Source organism: Ostrea edulis, chromosome 2 (assembly GCF_947568905.1).
Source record: "Ostrea edulis chromosome 2, xbOstEdul1.1, whole genome shotgun sequence".
Classification (NCBI taxonomy): Eukaryota; Metazoa; Mollusca; class Bivalvia; order Ostreida; family Ostreidae; genus Ostrea; species Ostrea edulis.
In genome coordinates, this window is record NC_079165.1 from 60,220,080 (window position 1) to 60,241,331 (window position 21,252).

General features: G+C 36.0%; 1 protein-coding gene across 1 annotated transcript; it reads right to left on the reverse strand.

The window, feature by feature from the left end:
* Nucleotides 1–536: 536 nt before the first annotated feature.
* Nucleotides 537–17,920, reverse strand: LOC125681700 (phytanoyl-CoA dioxygenase domain-containing protein 1-like). The gene is made up of 11 exons (XM_048921890.2): nucleotides 17,615–17,920; nucleotides 12,861–13,004; nucleotides 11,360–11,435; nucleotides 10,570–10,617; nucleotides 10,120–10,175; nucleotides 9,589–9,651; nucleotides 6,452–6,473; nucleotides 5,331–5,456; nucleotides 4,943–5,071; nucleotides 2,627–2,753; nucleotides 537–1,644 (listed from the first exon to the last, which is right to left on the reverse strand). Exons 1-11 carry the CDS (start codon nucleotides 17,642–17,644, stop codon nucleotides 1,581–1,583), a joined length of 885 nt encoding a protein of 294 aa, XP_048777847.2. The 5' UTR covers nucleotides 17,645–17,920; the 3' UTR covers nucleotides 537–1,580.
* Between the last annotated feature and the right edge of the window lie 3,332 nt (nucleotides 17,921–21,252).

The following is a 21,252-nucleotide window of genomic DNA, read 5'->3' on the forward strand; positions in this document are numbered from 1 at the left end:
AAGCATCCCAATATATGAAATGAAGTTACAGTAAAGGAAATCCTGAAAGTTGATTTTATCTCTTACACATTTGCACTTAACACACATCCTATCCGCAAGTTTCATTCTGATACAACACTCGACCCATTCACAAATATCCCTGTAGAGTACAGAAAATGTTAAAAATTTATTTCATGCACCCCCCCCTCCAAAAAAAAAAAGGGGGGGGGGTTCTTGCACAATTAGACTTGGCATTGAACATCTCTGTCAAGTTTCAGAACTTTGTGATGGACAGACAACAGAAAAAACAATGTCTACCCTAGAGGAAGGAAATTGCTCCCCAAATTCCTATAAAGAAGCTACCCTAAAAAGCAAATGTAATTACTATTTTGAATTAATTGTCAATCCCTCAATATGCATCCCAATGTACTTGTAAGTTTTCCTTTTTTAAAGCATCACAATGCCTCTTAGAATATTTGTCATAGTGTGTTAAAAATCTCACTAGTTTTTTTTTTCATAAACCTCTTACACACAGAAAATGAAATAAAAAAGACATACACATTCATAATGATTTATCAACAACAGATTTTTTTTCTTCTGAGTACAATATTTTAGGTTTATATAGGTATATCAATCAATGATAGGTACATTTTATTCAATATTCATAGAGAAAGGACAAGGACCTACAAGTCATGAGGTTGTCCTTAGGCATTATTGTTTCTTTATTTTCATTGAAAAAATGTAAATTTTTCAAGAAAAAATCATGGACTATATGTATCAACCAAAGCTATTTCATACATATTCAACAATAAGACACAATAATTAAAGTACATTATTTAATTAATGTGACTGGTTGATGCAGATGGCCCCTACTTTCTGAAACCAATTAACTTTGGATGATGTCAATATTTGGCCAGTCAAAAGTTGTGACATTCTACATACTAAATTCAAGACTCATCCCCATAACTAACACCAACTTTTTACAAACACATCTGTCAGACTTTGGTGCAAATTGGACTTTAACATTAAGGCTGTGTGAATCTATTTTTCTTTATCCAATTATGCTTTGTATATAACACAATGGTGTAAACCATCAGTCTATAAACTGGCTTTAATTTGACCTTAATTCAAAACTACATAATTGATCATACTATAGGGTAGGTAGATGGACTATTTTAGAAACGAATTGTGAATTTGCTGTGTGTGATGTAACAATCATGGATTTCTTGTAAAGTTTCTTTAAATTGAGATGCGTTACACAACTAGTATAAATCTTTATGCTGCATGTGTGTGAAAATAGTTTTGGTTCAAGAATCAGGCACCCATATGATTTCTAAGAATAACAAACATTTTAGACAAATTTCAAAATCAAAATTACAGACAAGATCTAATTTGAGTTTCTGACTATTTCAAGATACTCAAAAGACACTACTGAATTTCATATTAATCAATGACTAATATAAAGTATTTATTCAGTGCTGAATATACATGATTATTGACTGATTATTTAAAGTTATATTCCTGTCAGATATACTTGTATTCTACACACTAGGGTATAATTTTCTGTCCATCTTGGTGGTGGATCCTGATGTAAGGCACCATTAAACAGGAGACTCTGAGGTTGGATAAAGAGGTGTAAAGGGAACTTCAGCTGTTGGCTGTAACCTACAAATATAAAAAAAAATCTGAAAAATCACATGAATTAGGTACACAAAGTTCTTAAATGAACATGAGGTAGAAACATTTTTATGACTCAAAACTTGTGAACTTGATAAATGTGAAACACAATAAGCCTGGTAATATCGGTGACACACAAATTCACAAAAGTGAGTGACAGAAACGTCATCTGCATCTGATATATTAAGTTAAAAAAAAAGAAGTCAATGATCACGAGTGCTTATGATTTTCAACTGTAAGTAAATCACTCAATCTCTTAAACTTCTAGGTTATTGTGGAATCATTGTTGTTGATGGGGGTCAATGTTTGTGGATAACCAAAATTTTACTGGTTCATGGGGATGTAGTTTCATGGGTAAATTCAACTCTAAAACCAATCCACTCTCACTGGTTAGTTGACACTCGGACACTCTCACTGGTTAGTTGACACTCGGACACTCTCACTGGTTAGTTGACACTCGGAGGAAAATTGCAGAATTCCGAAGCCATTTAAGGCGCATTCCGTAGTGTTGGACTGTATTAGACAATAAATGTGACCATTAAAGCAGCTATAATGTGCCACTCCTTGTATTCACATTATATACATGTTATAATAATAATAATCAAAATAATAAGTCTGTGTATCAATGTTTCTGGGGATGTAAATTCATGGGTAAAGGTGACCCACGAAATATATGAACATTGATCCCTCAGTCACGAACAATGTAGAGGCATACTACAGTCTAATCAAGCTTATTAAGGCGTACTGTGTTTATCATTACAAACAAACAAAACTGGGAGGGGGTGGGTTTGGACTCTCAACCCCCACCCCACGCCCTCCTGACATGCCCGTCTCTACTAATGCACTTCATGAAGTATGCCAGTGTGAAGGGTTACAATTCATACCCTAATTTTCAAAAATGAAATTTATTTCTTTTAAAAATGAAAACTAGACATAACTTAATTTTACAAAGTACATGTATTGTACCAACCAGTTCTGATTGCTGTAGGTGGTGTTCTTTTGGTCAAACATGTGGAAGGTGTAGATCTGACGAGATTTATCTGAATTGTTATGTTCACTCTTGTGTACAACTTCTCCATGAATAATTACCATACTACCTGTAGAATTAAAATAAATCAAATTAATTCAAATTTTATTAAAGCTGAGCTTATTGAAAATGTGGAATAATTAACCTTTTCTCCCAGTGACTTAGATTTTGGACAAATGACCTTGGCTCAGACTCATGAGACACCATCTGGCAATAGCAACTTTTGTTCCCAGCATGAACTTCTAATAACAGCCCAGACACAATTTCAACTTATATAATTATGTATCGTCGACTGCCCTATTTCGGTGACTGACCAGAATCGGTGACCTTTTGTTTACGTGTTCGCGTTGTCGTTTCCGGATGTAGATTGCGCCATCAATTTCGCCGTAGTGTTTGCAAACATATATAGAGTACATCTTCATTTTTTCCCCGAAAATGAACTACTAGAAGGAGAGTTTGCAAACAATCAACACGGGCACCCCAAAAATAATCCCATTTACTTATTACTTTTTCAAGCAAACCTTCAAATTGATATAAAGTACATGTATACCAAAAGTCTAGAATTCTACACTATGTTATTTTATTCATTGACGTTTAGTTGCACATTTCTCCTGTATATACGTTTTAACAGTTACAAACTTTTGGCAAACTTATATCACCAATGGTCACCGAAATAGGTGACGTCACCGTTTTAGGACCACAAAGTGACATGTTTTTTGTTACGAAAATATATTCAATTAACGTACCAATGGAGTTGGAATTTTTGGATGAAAATAAAGGAATTTAATTACTTTAATGGTAGGAGTATTATTTATGTATTTAATCCAAGTGATTAATGAGAAAATTGTGGTTTATAACTAAGGTCACCGAAACTGGTAAGTCGACGATGTATATGAAAAAAATTAAAACTTTAAAAGATTTGTTTGCAACCCACAATTTGTGCGTAATATTTGGTAAATAAAACTTCATTTTCAATGATCATGCATGTGACATGTATACTCTGATTAAAGTATGCATGTCTATATGATTTACATTTCAAGAAAACTGTGTATATGGAACTCAGTTTACAAAACAAAGACAGTAAGAAGAGAGCCCTTCTCATAATTCACCATTATAATTCATTAATACAGCACGTATAAAACTAAGTGATTGAAAATTCACCTAGAAATTGGAATTTCAATCCCATGTTTTCAATCATCTGTGCTAAAAATTGCTCCAGCCTGTACGACGTTAGAAAGCTAGAAATTTCAATGTTTGAAAGTCTGCGCTAAGTTTACATGTACTGTCTGCATTGTGATGACAAATGTTTTGACTGTAATGGTTGAAAATCACGAATGCTATGCTCTTGAATTTACAATTAATTGTAGATGTCTGACCATGTTGATCAAATCAAACCATTGTACATACTTATTTATAGTACATTGGCGAGTCTGCCACCCCCTGGACTTGCAGATGAAGGTCCTGCCAGGGGCGAAAAGAATCTGGGTTATGTGTGTCTTGGAAGGCGAAGACAATTTAAGGAGGGAAGAATGTAGTGGTTTGGGTAACATGGATGGTGAATACTGGCCTGGAGAGCTCACTGGTGCTGTCACTTTGTTTTTCTGGTTACACAAAATCTTCACATTCTAATACTGTATAATTCCATATCTGGAGTATTGTAAGTGTTCTTATTTTGGTATATTCAAATTCAACATAGTTTGTAGGTCATGGAGTGTTTGGGCTGCATTTCATTGTACCAGTGTTACTCTAGTTTTATACTAAATAATACCATTCACAGATCATAACTGCATGAAAGACACCAAAATCTGAATACTGGTAATAATATTATTACAGATGTAGTATATATAGGAGAGAGGAGAAAATCTTTGGCTGGACCGGGAATCGAACCCAGGACCCCTGCATTACTAGTCAGGTGTTCTAACCACTGAGCTATCCAGGCCGATATCCAGTCCATATAGCCCTATTTACTACATTCCTCCCTCCTTAAGTTGTCTTCGCCCTCGAAGACACACACAACCCAGGTTCTTTTTGTACCTGGCAGGACAACCTGCAAATCCAAGGGTGGTCAACGGCACCAAATGTAGTATATATAGGAGAGAGGAGAAAATCTTTGGCTGGACCGGGAATCGAACCCAGGACCCCTGCATTACTAGTCAGGTGCTCTAACCACTGAGCTATCCAGGCCGATATCCACAGTCCATATAGCCCTATTTACTACACAGACATAGAAATTAAGATTCTCTGGAACTGAACTATTACCTCGTTTAACAGGAACTGGGATGAATTTACTGTCATCATACTTTACAGGCGGGGCTGTAAATGTTGTGCGAGGTTGACCTTCACCTGTGTCTGGGTTCCTGATCATCTGTCTGCCTCCATTCAGACCATCTACACATTAAAGAAGAATATTGCACCAAAAAAGTAGAGCTAAACCCAAGATGCTCACGAGTCAAAACACTCACTGCCTCTGACTGACAACATCCCCCCCCCCCTCAGGAGTCAAAATACTCACAGAGATATCCAAACAGAAAGTGAACAATGATGAGAAGCTTTTACTTCAGATATATTAATATACTAATATTTGACATGAAACATTTTGACAAAAATAATATGGCCAAACAATATGTAAACACAAGTTGGTACAAACCTTTGTGGGAGCCAGGGATGAACCAAAGACAACCATTCTCCAATGTTGCATCTTCCAAGGCAATCCAAAGTCCAAACAGTTTCATGGGAGTTGTGAACAAGAAAGTAGCATCTTGATGGGGAACCACTAAATATAAACTTACTGATCTACATACTGCTCAGCTCTACAACAGCACAATTCTATATACTTACTTTATATAATGAGAACATGTCTAACCTAGATTCAACATTATATAGGTCACAATAGTTACTCGCCAGGAATCACTTTGCTCTTATTGAAAATCTAACCTTTTGTAGCCTTTCAAGTTATATGTCAGACAAATCTGAATCCACATATATCATCAAATAATGGTTAACTTTCAGAAACAATATATATAGCATTTTTAAATGTTTTGCACATAAACATTATATGCCCTTTGTTCTGCCCTAAAGTCAGAACCTCTAACCTTGGGGGGGGGGGGGGGGGGGGGGGTCATCAAATTTTCAACTTTGGTTGAGGCCTTCCTGATCTATATCACTAAGCATTTAGTTTTCCTTACAGATATGCAATTGTAGAGAAGATTTATGAAAATTGGTCAATTATGGCCCACACCCTAAGGCCCCCAAGGTGCAAGAGGAGTTCGGAAATTTTTAATTTATGCCCCACTTGTCTCAAAGATGCTTCATACTAAATTTGAAAAGAATTGGAGAGTTAGTTATCAAGAAGAAGTTAAAAATGTTGTTAATTCACAATGGATTACATATGAAGACTGATGCAGACCAATAGCAATAGGTCACCTGAGTGACTCCATGAAAAGTGAAGATAATGAACAGCGATCAATCTCATAAATCCTATAAAGAATACAAAATTAAGAGTAGGGCCAACACGCAACATGGACCCCTGGACACACAAAACATGCCTATGAGGAGTAAGCCTCCCATGTTGACCAATCACACCTGCCATGAGAACTATATCTAGATTAGGTAAACAGAGTAATTCGTAGTCAAAATCAGTATGTAAACAATATGGTCTAACACTTTGGTATGAAACATGTCAGAAAGCATTCAACCTAATGACAGGTAATATTTGCAAATTAGATCATAATGACACATACTGTTTAATACATCATAAATAAAACTTACCCTCTCCACCAATTCCTGGTTGCTGTGAACAAATTGAAAAATACAAAAATTAAGTTATATCAGCTTTGTGTGATTTAGGTTCTACCTAATTAAATCAAACTGACATGGTCCAAATCAAATGATTTTCAACTTGATTTCAGTATGCGCTACTGCATATCAAAATGTTTGTCTATACAGAATGTACGAACCACAACCAAATGGATAAAATCTGATGTTGGTGCATTTAATATACAACTTCTGGGTTTCTCTTTGCTGGTATCTTCCATGAAGGTAAGATACACAAGATGTTTGTGTTCAGACAAAATAGGTACTTTATACATTGTATATGAAACTTCACTGTCTTTCTTATAGGTTAAAATGTATCCATCATGTCATATAGCAGAAATAAATTCACAATGATTGGACATCTGATGACTACAGATTCTGTACATACAGAAGAGCTGAATCTCAGGGGGAATGCCAAAGTTCCCGAGGTTTCTAGACCCAGCTTAACTTTTTCACTACCACGGTGACTGAAGTCGATTTACCCATACACTATTACAGGTGATTGAAGTCAAATTAAAGTTTTACCCATTTAAATTTCCCGCAATTTTGAAAACTTGTCAATAGAGGGCAGTGATATTTTTCCCAATCAGAAGCCAAGATGTCCAGTTTAAATGATTTATTGGTTTTTCTAGTAACTGAAAATTATTTTTGTGGTTTGAACTTGTGTGCTAAGCATGCCAACAAAAGGCACTCTTAAAATGGGTAAAGTTTCAAGTTGACTTTGTCACCCGTTGCAGTGAAAGTATATTTCAGTACAGTACTTAGTAGGTACACTTAAATGACTTTAGTTAATTTGATTGCAAAAATTTGGCAGCGTATGGAAATGGTTTTAAAGGAAATTTGGCAGTGAAAGAGTTAATACCTAGCCTCAAGTGGGAAATACTGCTTGAAATATTTTCAACCTATGTAAACCTGTTGTCACGAACCTGGTTTGTGTCGTTAACTTAACTAGTTTATGGAAAAATGTTAGGAACTGGCAGTAGATGAGATTTTTGCACTAAAACTATATTTTTAGAAACTTATCATTTATTAGAAAATTTTAATAAACTTAGACAAAAGGCCTATGGGCCACATCACTAACATGAGTCATCTTGGTCCCATATTCTCATCTTTAGCTATTGTATAATTTTTGAAAAGAATTTTTGCAATTTTTATTCCCATTAAAAAATTTGACCCCATATTGTGGTCCCAACCTAGCCCCATTGGATCATGATATAACCATGCTACAATGTCACAAGAAAAACAAGAGTAACACAAATACAACATAAGCCTGTTGAACCTGTAAGCTAGGACATTATGCACTCTGAATAAAGCCTTAAAGTAGGTCATAGTGCACCAATCTATCTGACATGTGAACTGATTATCTATTTCTCCGAGATGGAGGTTGTGACAAAATGTCAGTGCAATATCTGTATCCATGATGAAGTAGGTCATGGTGCACAAATCAAGTTTAAATGTGAACAGATTATATATTTCTCTGAGAGGGAGGCTGGGACAAAATTTCAGGGCAATACCTATATTCATAATGAAAAAAAATAAATCTGAAAAAATGTTTGACCTACTTTTACCCCTAGAGTAGCTCAAGGTGCACCAATCCAGCTGAAATGCAAAGTGAACTTATATTCCTCTAAGAGGAAGCTTGTGACTAAATTTAAGGGCAATATCTGCATCTGTAATGAAAACAAAGTTTTTCTACCAAGAGATACTACAAGCTTGACCTTTGACCTTGGGCAACAATAGGCATCCTCTGCTTGGCATGCATCCTCTGCTTGGCATACATCCTCACAAGTCAAGGTTTTGTGATTGCATACTCTCCACACACAAAACCTTGACCTGTGAGGATGCTTGGCATAAGGTATATATGTTTCAAGTTTGACAGTTCTAGCCCCAACAAATCGGTCTGTATCCTGCCTGCAAGGTTTTCCTACTAAGTGATAAGATGACCTTGACCTCTGACCTTGAAGAACAAAAGGCATACTCCACTTGTCATGAGGGAGTATGTGTACCAAGTTCGATGGTCCTAGCCCCAATAGTTTGGTTTGTATTCTGCCTACAAGGTTTTCCTATTATACTACAATTAACCTTGACCTTTGACTTTGAAAAACAATAGGCATCTTCCTCTCATCATGGTGGTTAAATGTACCAAGTCGTAAGATCCTGGAGCTTATTAATATGAGTATTCATGGCCCTGCTGTCATTAAGAAGAAGAGTTTTCCTATACATTCCCATTTCAAACCTTTGATCTCCTGATGCGACATTAGCCCCCAGGGACCACAGTTTGAACAAACATGAATCTGCGCTACTTGGGAATGGTTGACTATCAATATGACTAATCATAACCCTGTTGTTCTTGAAAAGAATTTTAAAGATTTATCTTACAGATGTATATCCCCTTTTAAAACTTTGATCCCCTATTATGGCCCCACCCTACCCCAAGGGGCCATGATTTGAACAAACTTCAAACTACACTACCTGAGGATGATTGCATATTAATTCACATGTAAACTTTGGTGAGGAATGCTCTCAATTTTTGAGATGTCTAAAACTTCACTGTGCTACTGTTTTATTCTAACTAGTTTGTTCAAAGTGTACACCAGCTACAATATCATGTGTATAAAACATTTACTTCTACCACTCACTTTACTATTCATAAACCAGGCTCAGGACACACATGGGTTCATGACAACAGGCTTGCATGAGTTTCCTCAGTACAATTCAATCACTGCTAAAGTTTTGGCTTCCAACAAGTAAATTGACATGCCCTCCACTGAATGTTTAAAGAAATTCCATTGACAATATTATAATTTGTAATTTGAAAGCCTTTATATCAAAATTTTAATAAAAATATTCATTTCTTGCAAGTCATGCAGGCAGTATGCATTAACTTGAAATTTCATCATTCATGCAATTGAGCCAATTGATTGTGTTTTCTTGCCTTCATGAAATAATCATGAATAAAAATTTTCAGGTAAAATATTGACTTAATTAATGTCCCTTGTTGATGAGAGTCACACACTGGATTAGAATAAATGAACAGGCCAGTTTGACTGATGAATAACTTTAAGAAACAAACAGTGGAGGTACAGTCTTACCTTAAAAATGTACATGCTTTGACATATTACAGGATCTTCCAGCTCCAAACTCTTTGCTACTTCCTAGAAAAAAATTATGAATAATTTGAACTCTTTCAAGGGGTTTCAGACAAAATGTGGACTAGCTTTGCTGGTCAGTCGATGCTCAAATTTAGTATGCTATAGATATTTGTGAAATTGTTTGTACAGAATTAATCACGGCTAAATGTATATCGATACTGAATTTTCCCCATGAATTCATTCTTGTTCTTGCAACCGACCCAAAGCTGAATCTTCTAATTTCCATTTAACTTCAATTGAAAAAAAGTTGAACATGGGGAAAAGTTTACAGACAAAGGACAAACTCTGATCAGAAAAACTTTCAGCTCAAGTGAGAAAAACCCCAGAGCATACTAGTTTATGTTAAAAACAATGTTTGATCAGAAACTTCCATCAGTATTAATCAGGGTTTTACCCCTTATGAAATGAAACTCTTACCAATTTTCATACAGCTGTTTAGAATTAAATGTACACTGCTTTTAAAAAGTTTACCTTTACTTTGTTGTTAAAGGTGACTTTGCGGAAAGCTGGATGAAGAACATGGAGAGCTGAAATAAACCACTTGAAGCTGTATAATTGTGCTGAATTTACATCAACAACACCCCACACTATTTTCCAATTATCTCCCCTTTGAAGGTTGCAAAAACTTTAATCTACTTCTTGTGCAAGCATTTTTTGAAATTGTCCGAGTGGTTCTGAAGAAGTAGTTGAAAATGTGAAAAGTTTACAACATTGATGACACTGATGGACAAATTTTGATCCAAAAAAAATCTTACTTGAGCATTTTGGTTTGGGTCAGCTAAGAATACTGAATAAGAGCATTTCAAACAAGTCAATGCCTTCAAAACTGGGTACCGGTACCTGCTGCATTTTTTTCAGCATTATTTCTAAGAATGGTGTTACCATTATAAATAAAAACAAATAAATGATTTTTGTACATACCGTGTCCTATTTTATTCAATGATTTATGTTTGTCCACAATCAGACTACCTAAAACAAAAGTGAGATATATGTATCGCCAACCCACAATCAAACTACCTAAAACAAAAGTGAGATATACGTATTGCCAACCCACAATCAGACTACCTAAAACAAAAGTGAGATATATGTATTGCCAACCTGAGAAAAATATCTTATTCACCAACTACATGATATTAAACATCTAACAAAGTGCTCCTAGTTTTTATCGATGCTAATTAAAATTAATGAAGGAAAACAAATGCTCTCCATTATTTGGAAATAATTAAACAAGTCAGGTTAAAATCTCCAAGCAGCAATCCAATCTCCAAATACATGTACTGGCATTAATCCATGTACCTGCACTAGTATTTTTTCTCCAACATCCCATGAATTTGCTTCCTATATACATAGTTTGTGCAATTACTTTAAAATCACTTTAAGTTTTGAAAGGTCAGATATTTGAGGTTTGAGATGGAATAAGAACTTTCATAACCTAAGGTGTCGTCATTCTTTACATCAAAGTCAAAAACTGGAGATCAATACCTTGAGGTTAAAATTACGGAAGATTCTCACGAGTGAATACCATGTGGTATTCAACAGGATCTGCATCCAAAAGTTTAAACTTGAAGAAATAAAACAGATCACTGACACATCATGAGAATGCATTGTGAATTCTTTACATCAGTTCACTTTCTACTTTTTATACATTTGAATTTACGAGTACATAAATAAAGGAAATAGTATTGCTGTGTGATCAACTAAAATATCTTACCATCTTTATCTTTTGCTCCATCCTCAAAGAAGAATCTAATTTTATCCCCGCTTGTCATAAAATAATCATCTGAGGTCTGCAATCAAATACACATGCATAACTGTATAGTATTTCAAAATTAGTATTTGGAGCAAGAACAAAATATCATGCAAACTAAATTCAAATAGTTTTCATCAAACCCAATACCCACACCCCATAAAACTAAATATGATGAATGCTGATACAAATTGATTATCAAGAATTGATACTAATGACTCCATAATATGCCTTCCTATTGTTTATTCATACATGCAGTCTTTGAATGTCAAGTTAATTTGTTCTTCCAAAGATCATGTAATCAATACCAAATGATAGGTACAAATCGGAGTTTTAACACACACACACACTTTCCACCAACTGCTCGACTTAAATTTTTATCTGACATCGATCCTTAGTTTGATCTCATCTCTAAAATGGTGTTTGTGGCAAGACACACTCTGAAACATGTTGTCTGACTTTTTTGCATGAGAAAAGTAGCAGTTTATATATACACATGTGTAGCGTTTAGCAATCCATCACTGGTGGCCAGATAGCTCAGTTGGTAGAGTTCATGGAGCCTGGGTTGGAATCCCAGTCTGGCCCATTGCATTTTCTCCTTCCCTGTTACATTAGGTGCCATAGACCAGCCCCTGGAACTGACTGGTGAAAATGCATGCCAGGGGATAAAGATCCTGGGTTGAGATCTTCAAGTGTTGAAGACATTTAAGGAGGAAGGATTGTAGCAGTCAGCCACGTTCAATTGCTGGTGGCCAGATAGTTCGTTTGGTGGAGCACCTGACTGGAGATTCAGGGGCCCGGGTATGAATCCCGGTCAGGTCTGTCACATTTTCTCCCTTTCTGTTACATATGCATTTGTACAATTTTATACTGTACCCTTCAAATTGTAACAATGATTATTGTAGATTTATGCAATCATGCAAGTGTTAAACGTTTAACAGAACAAAACAATTTGACAAAATTAATTATAAGAGCTCCACAAAGCAGGGCAATTCCTTGCAATGTACAGTATGCAATCAGTAAATGAAAGTTTTTCTATGAAGTCCTGCAGTGACCTTGAGCTTTGGACCCCAAAATCAATAGGGTTCTTGGTCTCTTAATAACAAATTAAAGCTACATGTAAAGTACCAAATTAATCCAGCAAATATTGTGACCTGTACAGTGTCTACAAGCTCAGTACTACACACATTCTCAACAACATACAAACAGTCCCATTTATACTATATCTCTCCTCTAAATGAAATGAATTGCCTGGGAGGGGGGGGGGGAGTTTAAAGATGAGCTTGTTCAAATTTTATTGCAAGGGAGTCAGGTGAGTTTAATAGTTGAACACATGATCATGCAGGTATTTAAGAGTCCTGTGTTTAAATCTCAGTCTGGTCTATTGTATTATCTCCCTTCCCATTAGACGCCTTTTCCTAAAATGAATACTTTATATCTTGAAAAATTATTATTAATTTCATACTCGCTTCATTTCCAGTGTGGTAAAAACAGTATTATGTTCCTCAGGCTTCATGTCCTGAACAAGTCCATAGCATGCTGACAGCAGACCATCACATTCAGCTGTGCCAATGAAATCTTCTACCAGGAGATAACCATCTCTCTCAAACTACAGAAAACACAAAAACCGACCTGTGTATTCAAAGAACCATTAATCATCTGCAAAGAACCATTAATCATCTGCACACACATTATAGTATGTCTATCAATAAAATTGCATGTTGACATAATCAACTTGCATGTCAACATAAATAAGTTCTATGTTGACATTATTATGTTGCATGTTGACTTACTTAACTTGCATGTTGACATATAAATAAGTCGCATGTCATCATAAATATGTTGGGCTGCATCTTGCATGTATGTCAGATACTGGCGTATCAAAACCAGACCTTCTAAATAGATTGGTAACGTGTAAGTAATTAACTTAATATTACCTTGCATGTTAACATACTCTTCTTACATGTTGACATCACTTATCTTGCAGGTAGGGGGCAGAAATATGCCATCAATAAAACATATCATGAAATCAATATAAATAATGGGGTTAATTTTGGGGGATTGACATCTCCTCTTTTTAAAGATATTCCTATGTAAAACTTTGATCCCCTATTATGGTCCCATCCTACCCCCATAGGGGCCATAATTTTGATCTTGAATCTACTTTATGCAAGGAAGTATTAATGTTAATTTCAACTTTTCAGGTCCAGACTGCTTCTTGGGATGATTTTTAAAAACCTATTTCAGGGCTTGAAGCTAACATTTTATGTCACCAGTCCAGCCGGACTGATGGGGAATGATTTTAACCAGTCCGCAGAAAAATTTACCAGTCCAACAGTTTTTCAGAAATAATTAAACATATTTCGTTAATGTAATTAAAATGAAATTCAACTCAAAAAATGAATATGCCTCAGACAATATTATAACACTTAAATGTGGGATTTATATAATTTACGAATCAAATTCACCTGATATCTACAGATCAAAGCATGCCAAATGTGTATATAAAATTTCATAAGTATATTTTCCAAAATGATGCTTTAGAAAATTAACCAGTCCCATCGGACTGACTAAAACAAATGTCAGTCAGTCCGCCAGACTTTTAACCAGTCACAGACTGACGGGCATATGTTAATTTCGAGCCCTGTATTTTTGCCATTTCTTGATTATTTCCCTTTTGGAGAGAGCTTGGTCATTCATATGAATGTATACCTGCATTCCCTTTACCCAAGGATGATTTGAATGAATTGACCCAGTGGTTCTTGAGATGAAGATTTTTAAAAGATGCCACAAAATCTTCACTAATTCTCATTATTATCTCCACTTGAAAATGAACAATATGTACTTCATTTAAACAAACTTGAATTACTGATGCCAGAAAAAATGTGATCAGAATAGCTCACATGAGCTCAGGTGAGCTAACAAAAATATATATGGATGCATGGCAGATACATATAAGTACAAATATAAAATTTCTAAATTGATAAGGGACTTGTAAATTTCCTATGATGTTCAAAGTTGAAAGTTAGTAACAGTCATGCCGCAAGAGTGACAAGACACTTTTGAAACCCGCCCTTTTGTTTTCCATTTACTCTATGATGGCACAAGGATAGCAAAGACATGATAGAGTTTATTACGATGAAACATGAAGCAAGCTTTGAGGACTAATTATGTACTAAGGCTAGGCTTAAAGAAATTAATTCACATGAAAATACATGATTTTATACTGATCATGTGGTTGCTTTCATTGCTACCTAACAAAAATAAGTTGCATACATTCATCATAAATAAGTTGTATGCCATCGTAAATGAGTTGTATGTTGGATATCACACTTTGGCAATATTTGATATTTAAAAAAAAAATTATAATCCTTCAATTGGTTGTCATCTGCATGTTAACAATTCAACATTTTTAACTTCTCCTTGATAACTACTATTCCAATTCTTTTCAAATTTGGTATGAAGCATCTTTGGGATAAGGGGGACATGAATTGTAAATTTCAGGACTCCTGCACCCCTGGGGCCTTAGGAGTAGAGCAAAAACTGTCAAAAATTGACTAATTTTCAAAACTCTTCTCTACAACTGCACATGTGCAAGAAAAACTAAACACATAGTGATGTAGAACAAGAAGGCCTCTAACAAAATCGTAAATTTAATGATCCCCGGGGTAGGGGTTCTGACCCCAGGGCAGGGCCAATCTTAGTATATAGTGTTTATGTATAAAACACTTAAATAACTTCTTCCTTGGTGCTATTGATTCTAAATTGAAACTAAATGGATATCTAGAAAGATCAGGTAGTCCTTTACCAAATTCGTAAATTTGATGATTCCAGGGGTAAGGGTTTTGGTATAAGGGAGGGGCCAAAACGGTCAGTCTTTAAATGTGTGAACAACAGAAATTTTTAACTTTTTCTTGATAACTACCATTCCAGTTCTTTTCAAATTTTGTCCTGAGGCATCTTTGGGACAAAGGGGACATAATATATAATTTTCAGGACTCCTGCACAACTGGGGCCTTAAGGGTGGGGCAAAAACCGCCAAAAATTGACCAATTTTAAAAAATCTTCTTCTCTACAACCACCCAAGTTTAAGAAAAACTAAATGAATAGTGATGTAGAGCAGGAAGGCCTCTACCAAAATTGTAAATTTCATGATCCCCAGATCCCGTGGGGATCCGGGTTAGAATAGGGTCTCAGTACCCCTTGCTTGTCGTAAGAGGCGACTAAATGGGACGGTCCTTCGAATGAGATAGCAAAAACCGAGGTCCCATGTCACAGCAGGTGTGGCACGATAAAGATCCCTCCCTGCTCAAAGGCCATAAGCGCCGAGCACAGGCCTAAATTTTGCAGCCTTTCAATGGCAATGTCTCCATATGAGTGAAATATTTAACTAATCAATCAATCATGACCCCAGAGGTAGGTGTTCTGAACCCAGGGCGGGGCCAAACATGGTACGTACATGTGGTGTTTATGTGTAAAATACTTAAATAACATCTTTAGTGCTATTGACACTAAATGGAAACTAAATGGATATTTAGAAAGATGATCAGGTAATCCTTTACCAAAATAGTAAATTTTGATGATCCTAGGGGTAGGGGTTTTGGTATTAGGGTGGGGCCAAAATGGTCACTTATTAAATGTGTGAACAATAGAAATTTTTAACTTTTTCTTGATAACTACCATTTCAATTCTTTTCAAATTTTGTCCTGAAGCATCTTTGGGACAAAGGAGACATAATATGTAAATTTCAGGACTCCTGCACCCCTGGGGCTTTAGGGGTGGGGCAAAAACTGCCAAAAATTTACTAATTTTCAAAAATATTCTTCTCTACCACCACACGTGTAAGAAAAACTAAATGCATAGAGATGTAGAGTAGAAAGGTCTCTACCAAAATTTTATGTTTTATGATCCCCAGGATAAGGGTTCTGACCCCAGGGTGGGGGCGAACATAGTATAAAGTGTTTACTTAAATAGCATCTTCTTTGAATAGTGCTATTGATACTAAATTGAAACTATAAAATGGACATTTAGAAGGAGTAGGTAGTCCTTAAACAAAAATTGTGGGGTAAGGGTTTGGTTTCAGTGTAGTTTCAAAATTATTATAATCATTTGAAGGACTTCTTTAAGTTTGCTGATACAGTATATGATATAAATGCATATTTAGGAACAGCAGAAAAGGATGCACAAAAAATGGTGAATTTCACAACCCAGGGTTACAGCTCAATGGCCGTTAGCACCGAGCATTGGCCTAAATTTGAACCCCTTCAACGGTATTGGTGACATCTCAATATGAGTGAAAAATTCTTGAGAGGGACGTTAAACAAGATACAATCAATCAATCGAGATGGACATTAAACAAGATACCATCAATCAATCGAGAGGTACGTTTAACAATATACAATCAATCAATCATTTGTGTATGCACTTTTGAGGGCATTTAAGTTTTTTAAGAACGCATCTTATTTTATAGTCTGTTGCTGAATATTACAATTTAGCTTAGGTATTCAGAACAGGACATTTTTACTGGATTTCATAGCCCTTGGGAGTAGTGATATTTTTAACTAGTACTCAGGTGACCGATTAGGCCTGTGGGCCTCTTGTTCTTGCATGCCGACATAACAATCTTGGAGGTGACATACGTCTGTCCCCTAAAACCAAGTTATTTTGATGGAGATCATTCGTTACAACAACACAAGAAAATATACCTGAGATATCGTTGAGTGATTCGTAATTTTAAAAGATTGGGGATCAAAATACCGGGGATCAAAACGTCCTGAGGCGAAACGTCTTGATGGGGTGGTCCACCGATCTGGCGATCGTGTACGTGTGCACTAGGCTATATTACAGTCGATGTAGAAAAAGAGAAGGTGTCAAATTAATCCAATTAAGTTTATTAAAATCAGATCAAATAGATACACTACGAAAAGTATACGGAGCGGATCTAAGAAGTGTGATTTTAATAAGATTGGTGTCAAATGATCCTGTATCTAGGTAGAAAGGTACCCGAAGGTCTATTATGTACATACTCGATGTAGAAGAGGCGCACAACAATCCTGTGCTATGTAGATGTTGAAAAGGGTATCCGACGATTGCGTTATAGTGTCTGAAAAGGCTAGAAATTCTCTGTAAACGGTGCCCGATAGCCATGTGTGTATTACCGACCACTCTAAATGCGAGATGTACTCGGTATGTTATATGCGTACAATATTTCAGGCCTACCTGCTCGATCTGCTTTTTGGACAGCGTCATTTTTGTGTCTTAGTGTAAAATCCTGACGAACTGAAGAGTTTGGAGGGATAGAGCACGTGGAGCAAATATCGATATCTATGCGGAGGAGGGGACAATGTCAGTCGTAACTGTGCTATATTCCACCGGGTTGAACGCAACATTGGTGGGTTCGGTTTTTTTATTAGGTCACTTGAGTCTTGCTATTGGTCATCGTCGGGAACCCACGATCGCTCGCTCTACGATTACCTACCGTGGGCCACAAGGCCGATATTTTCGCATAACTCATTAAAATGCGTGACCTTACGTGACCTATCGAGGACCAATGGGAATCACCGTAAATATTCCCAGTACTCAAAGTTTCAGCTGTAATGACAGCGCCCAATGAAAGTGGGTGTACTTTGTTGTGCCATTATCAAAGATATGTAGATGGAAACTCCAGATTTGGCACCCAAAATGGCTGATTATTTAACTAAAACTTCACTTTCACATGTGCCCCCCCCTTCGGAAATCTTGGATCCGCCTCTGGTATGTTTATTATCATCACTGCAGCAGACTGCTTCATGCCACGTGAATAAAATCAATCATGCATGATACAATTAAAAAATTAGATGCAAATTTTAATCAAGATATGGTCTTACAATCCCGTTCACTATGGAGTGCCAAATTAACATAAACTCAAATAATTGAAGATATCTTCAATTATTTGAAGATATCATCAATTTATTTGATGCGCACAACAATTGAATTAAAGATCTCTTCAAATAATTAATGATATCTTCAATTCTGAATTATTGCGCGCATTAATTGAATTGATGAGAGCATTAATTCTTCAGCTGATTTGATACGCGCTTTAATTGAATTAATGATCTCTTCAAATGAATTAATGATATCAACAATTGAATTGATGCGCGCTACAATTCAATTGAAGAGAGCAATAATTGATATAATGCGCGCATTAAATCAATTGATGAGAGCAATAACTGAATTGATGCGCGCATTAATTCATTTGATGAGAGCAATAATTGATTTAATGCGCGCATTAATTCAATTATTGCTCTCTTCAATTGAATTAATGATATCTTTAATTCATTTGAAGAGAGCAATAATTCTTTTAGAGAGAGCAACTATATAATTAAAGATATCTTCAATTCAACATATCCAAAATTGAATTAATGATATCTTTAATTGAATTGTTACTCTCTTTAAAAGAATTGCATCAATTGCATTAATTCCTTATATAAATGCATTGTAAATGATTTAAAGATATCTTCAATTGAATTAAAGAGATCATCAAATTATTTATACCGAGCTCTAAATTAATTATTGTGAGCAATATTTCTACTAAATTGATACTCTCATCAAATGAATTGAAGAGAGCAATAATTGAATTAATGCGCGCATTAAATCAATTATTGCTCTCATTAATTCAATTGATGCGCGCATTAACTCAATTGATGAGAGCAATAATTGAATTGAAGCGCGCATTAATTCATTTGATGAGAGCAATAATTGATTTAATGCGCGCATTAATTCATTTAAAGAGAGCAATAATTGAATTGATGATATCTTCAAATAATTGAAGATATCTTCAATTATTTGAGTTTATGTTAATTTGGCGCTCCATAGTTCACATGTCATTTTGTTATTAGCGTAGAGGTGAGACATCAATTGTATTTACGCGAGAGAGGTGTGTTTTAGATCGACTCGGAAAGTCACAATTATTGGCTCAAATTGTGCCGACAACACAACTTATTGAAACCGATGAAATACCAAGTCTATTAAAAAACACACATTGTTCCCGTATGATGGAACTATGAACTCGTGCTGAACATGTAGACCTGTTCATAGACTCGTACGCAGTACGATAGTAAACGCTTGGTAATACAGGCTCCCCCTCCCCCTGTCTTTATAGACACAAATACATCCTCCGTTTCAATAAAGCAGATAAAGCATCTCGCTCAAAGTTTTGTAACTTGTTAAACTTAAATGTTGGCTTCGAAAGCATGTTTTTCTATGCCACCGCGCCGAGGACTGGAAATAAGGGCTTTTTCATTGGTTGAATATGGTAAAACGACCAATCGCATAAGAAGCCGAGACACACCTTCCAGCGAAAATGCTGGCCTTGTGATCCACGGTAGGTAATCGTAGAACCACCGACCGTGGGTTTCTGATGATGGCTATTGATCTGTGTCCGTCAACAATTGAACATTTTTAACTACATGTATCATTAAAATACCTTTCAAATTGGGTATGAAGCATCTTTTGGACAAGAAGTATACAAATTGTAAATTTCAGGATTCCTGCACCCCTTGGGCTTTAGGGTGGGGTAAAAGCTGCCAAAATTTGACCAAATTTCAAAAATCTTCTCTACAACCGCAAATGTGTAAGAAAACCTAAATGCATAGCGATGTAGAGCTGGAAGGCTTCTACCAAAATTGTAATTTTTATGATTCCCAGGGTAGGGGTTCTGACCAGAGGGTGGGACCGAACTTAATACGTGTGTATATGGTGTTTATGTGTAAAACACTTAAATAACATCTCTAGTGCTATTGATACTAAATGGATATTTAGAAGGAGTAGGTATAGTCCTTTACCAAAATTGTCATTATCCTAGGTGGTAGGGGTTTGGTTTCAGTGTGGTGTCAAAATTATAATGATTTGAAGAACATCTTAATTTTGCTGATACAGTATAAAATCTAAATAGCAGAAAAGGATGTAACCCCCCCCCCCCCCCCTAAAAAAGTTGAATTTCACAACTCATGGTTTTGACTCTAGGATGGGTCCAAATTAGTCATATCGTTTAATTTTAATAGATATATTATATTATGTAAAGCCTTTAATGTTATATTAGCTAGAGTTCCTCATTGACTATATCTTCGTGGTCTCTTCCAACCGCCGCGGTGGCCGAGAGGTTAGAGCGTTCGCCCCGCATGCGGAAGGCCTGGGGTTCGAATCGAATCCCGGCCCGCGACACAGCGACACACATAAGTCGTTAAAACAGGTAGTGACAGTTCCATCGCCAAACGCTGGGGATCAGGTGTGAATATCACGGGTCCTCTGAGATGACCTTAAAAACGGATGTCCCGTGTCACAGTAGGTGTGACACGCTAAAGAAACCTCACTGCTCAATGGCCGTAAGCGATCTTGGTGACGTCTCCATATGAGTGAAAAATTCTCGAGTGAGATGTTAAGCAAGATACAATCAATCAGTCAATCCAACAGTCTGTTGGAATTCCTATGGTAATGAATTGTGCTCCTTTGTTAGCTGACCTGTTTCTATATTCACATGAAGCAGAATTTACTAACAATAAATTAAATTATCACCTGCATATGGTGTTTATATATCTCAACTGATTCGATATGCAAGAGCTTGTTCTGCGTATAGTCAGTTTTTAAATCGAGGTAAGCTACTGACAAACAAGTTGATGGTACAGGGGTTTCAACAGTCTCGATTGAAGTAAGCATTTCGCAAATTCTATGGTCGTTATAACGATCTAGTTCGTCAATACAACCTATCATTGGGTCAAATGCTGTCTGACGTGCTTCATACCGATTGTTAAGCCGTTCTTGGCACATTGATTTTGACTGCGGATAACTCCGTTTACCTGAACAGGATATAAGGCTCACTG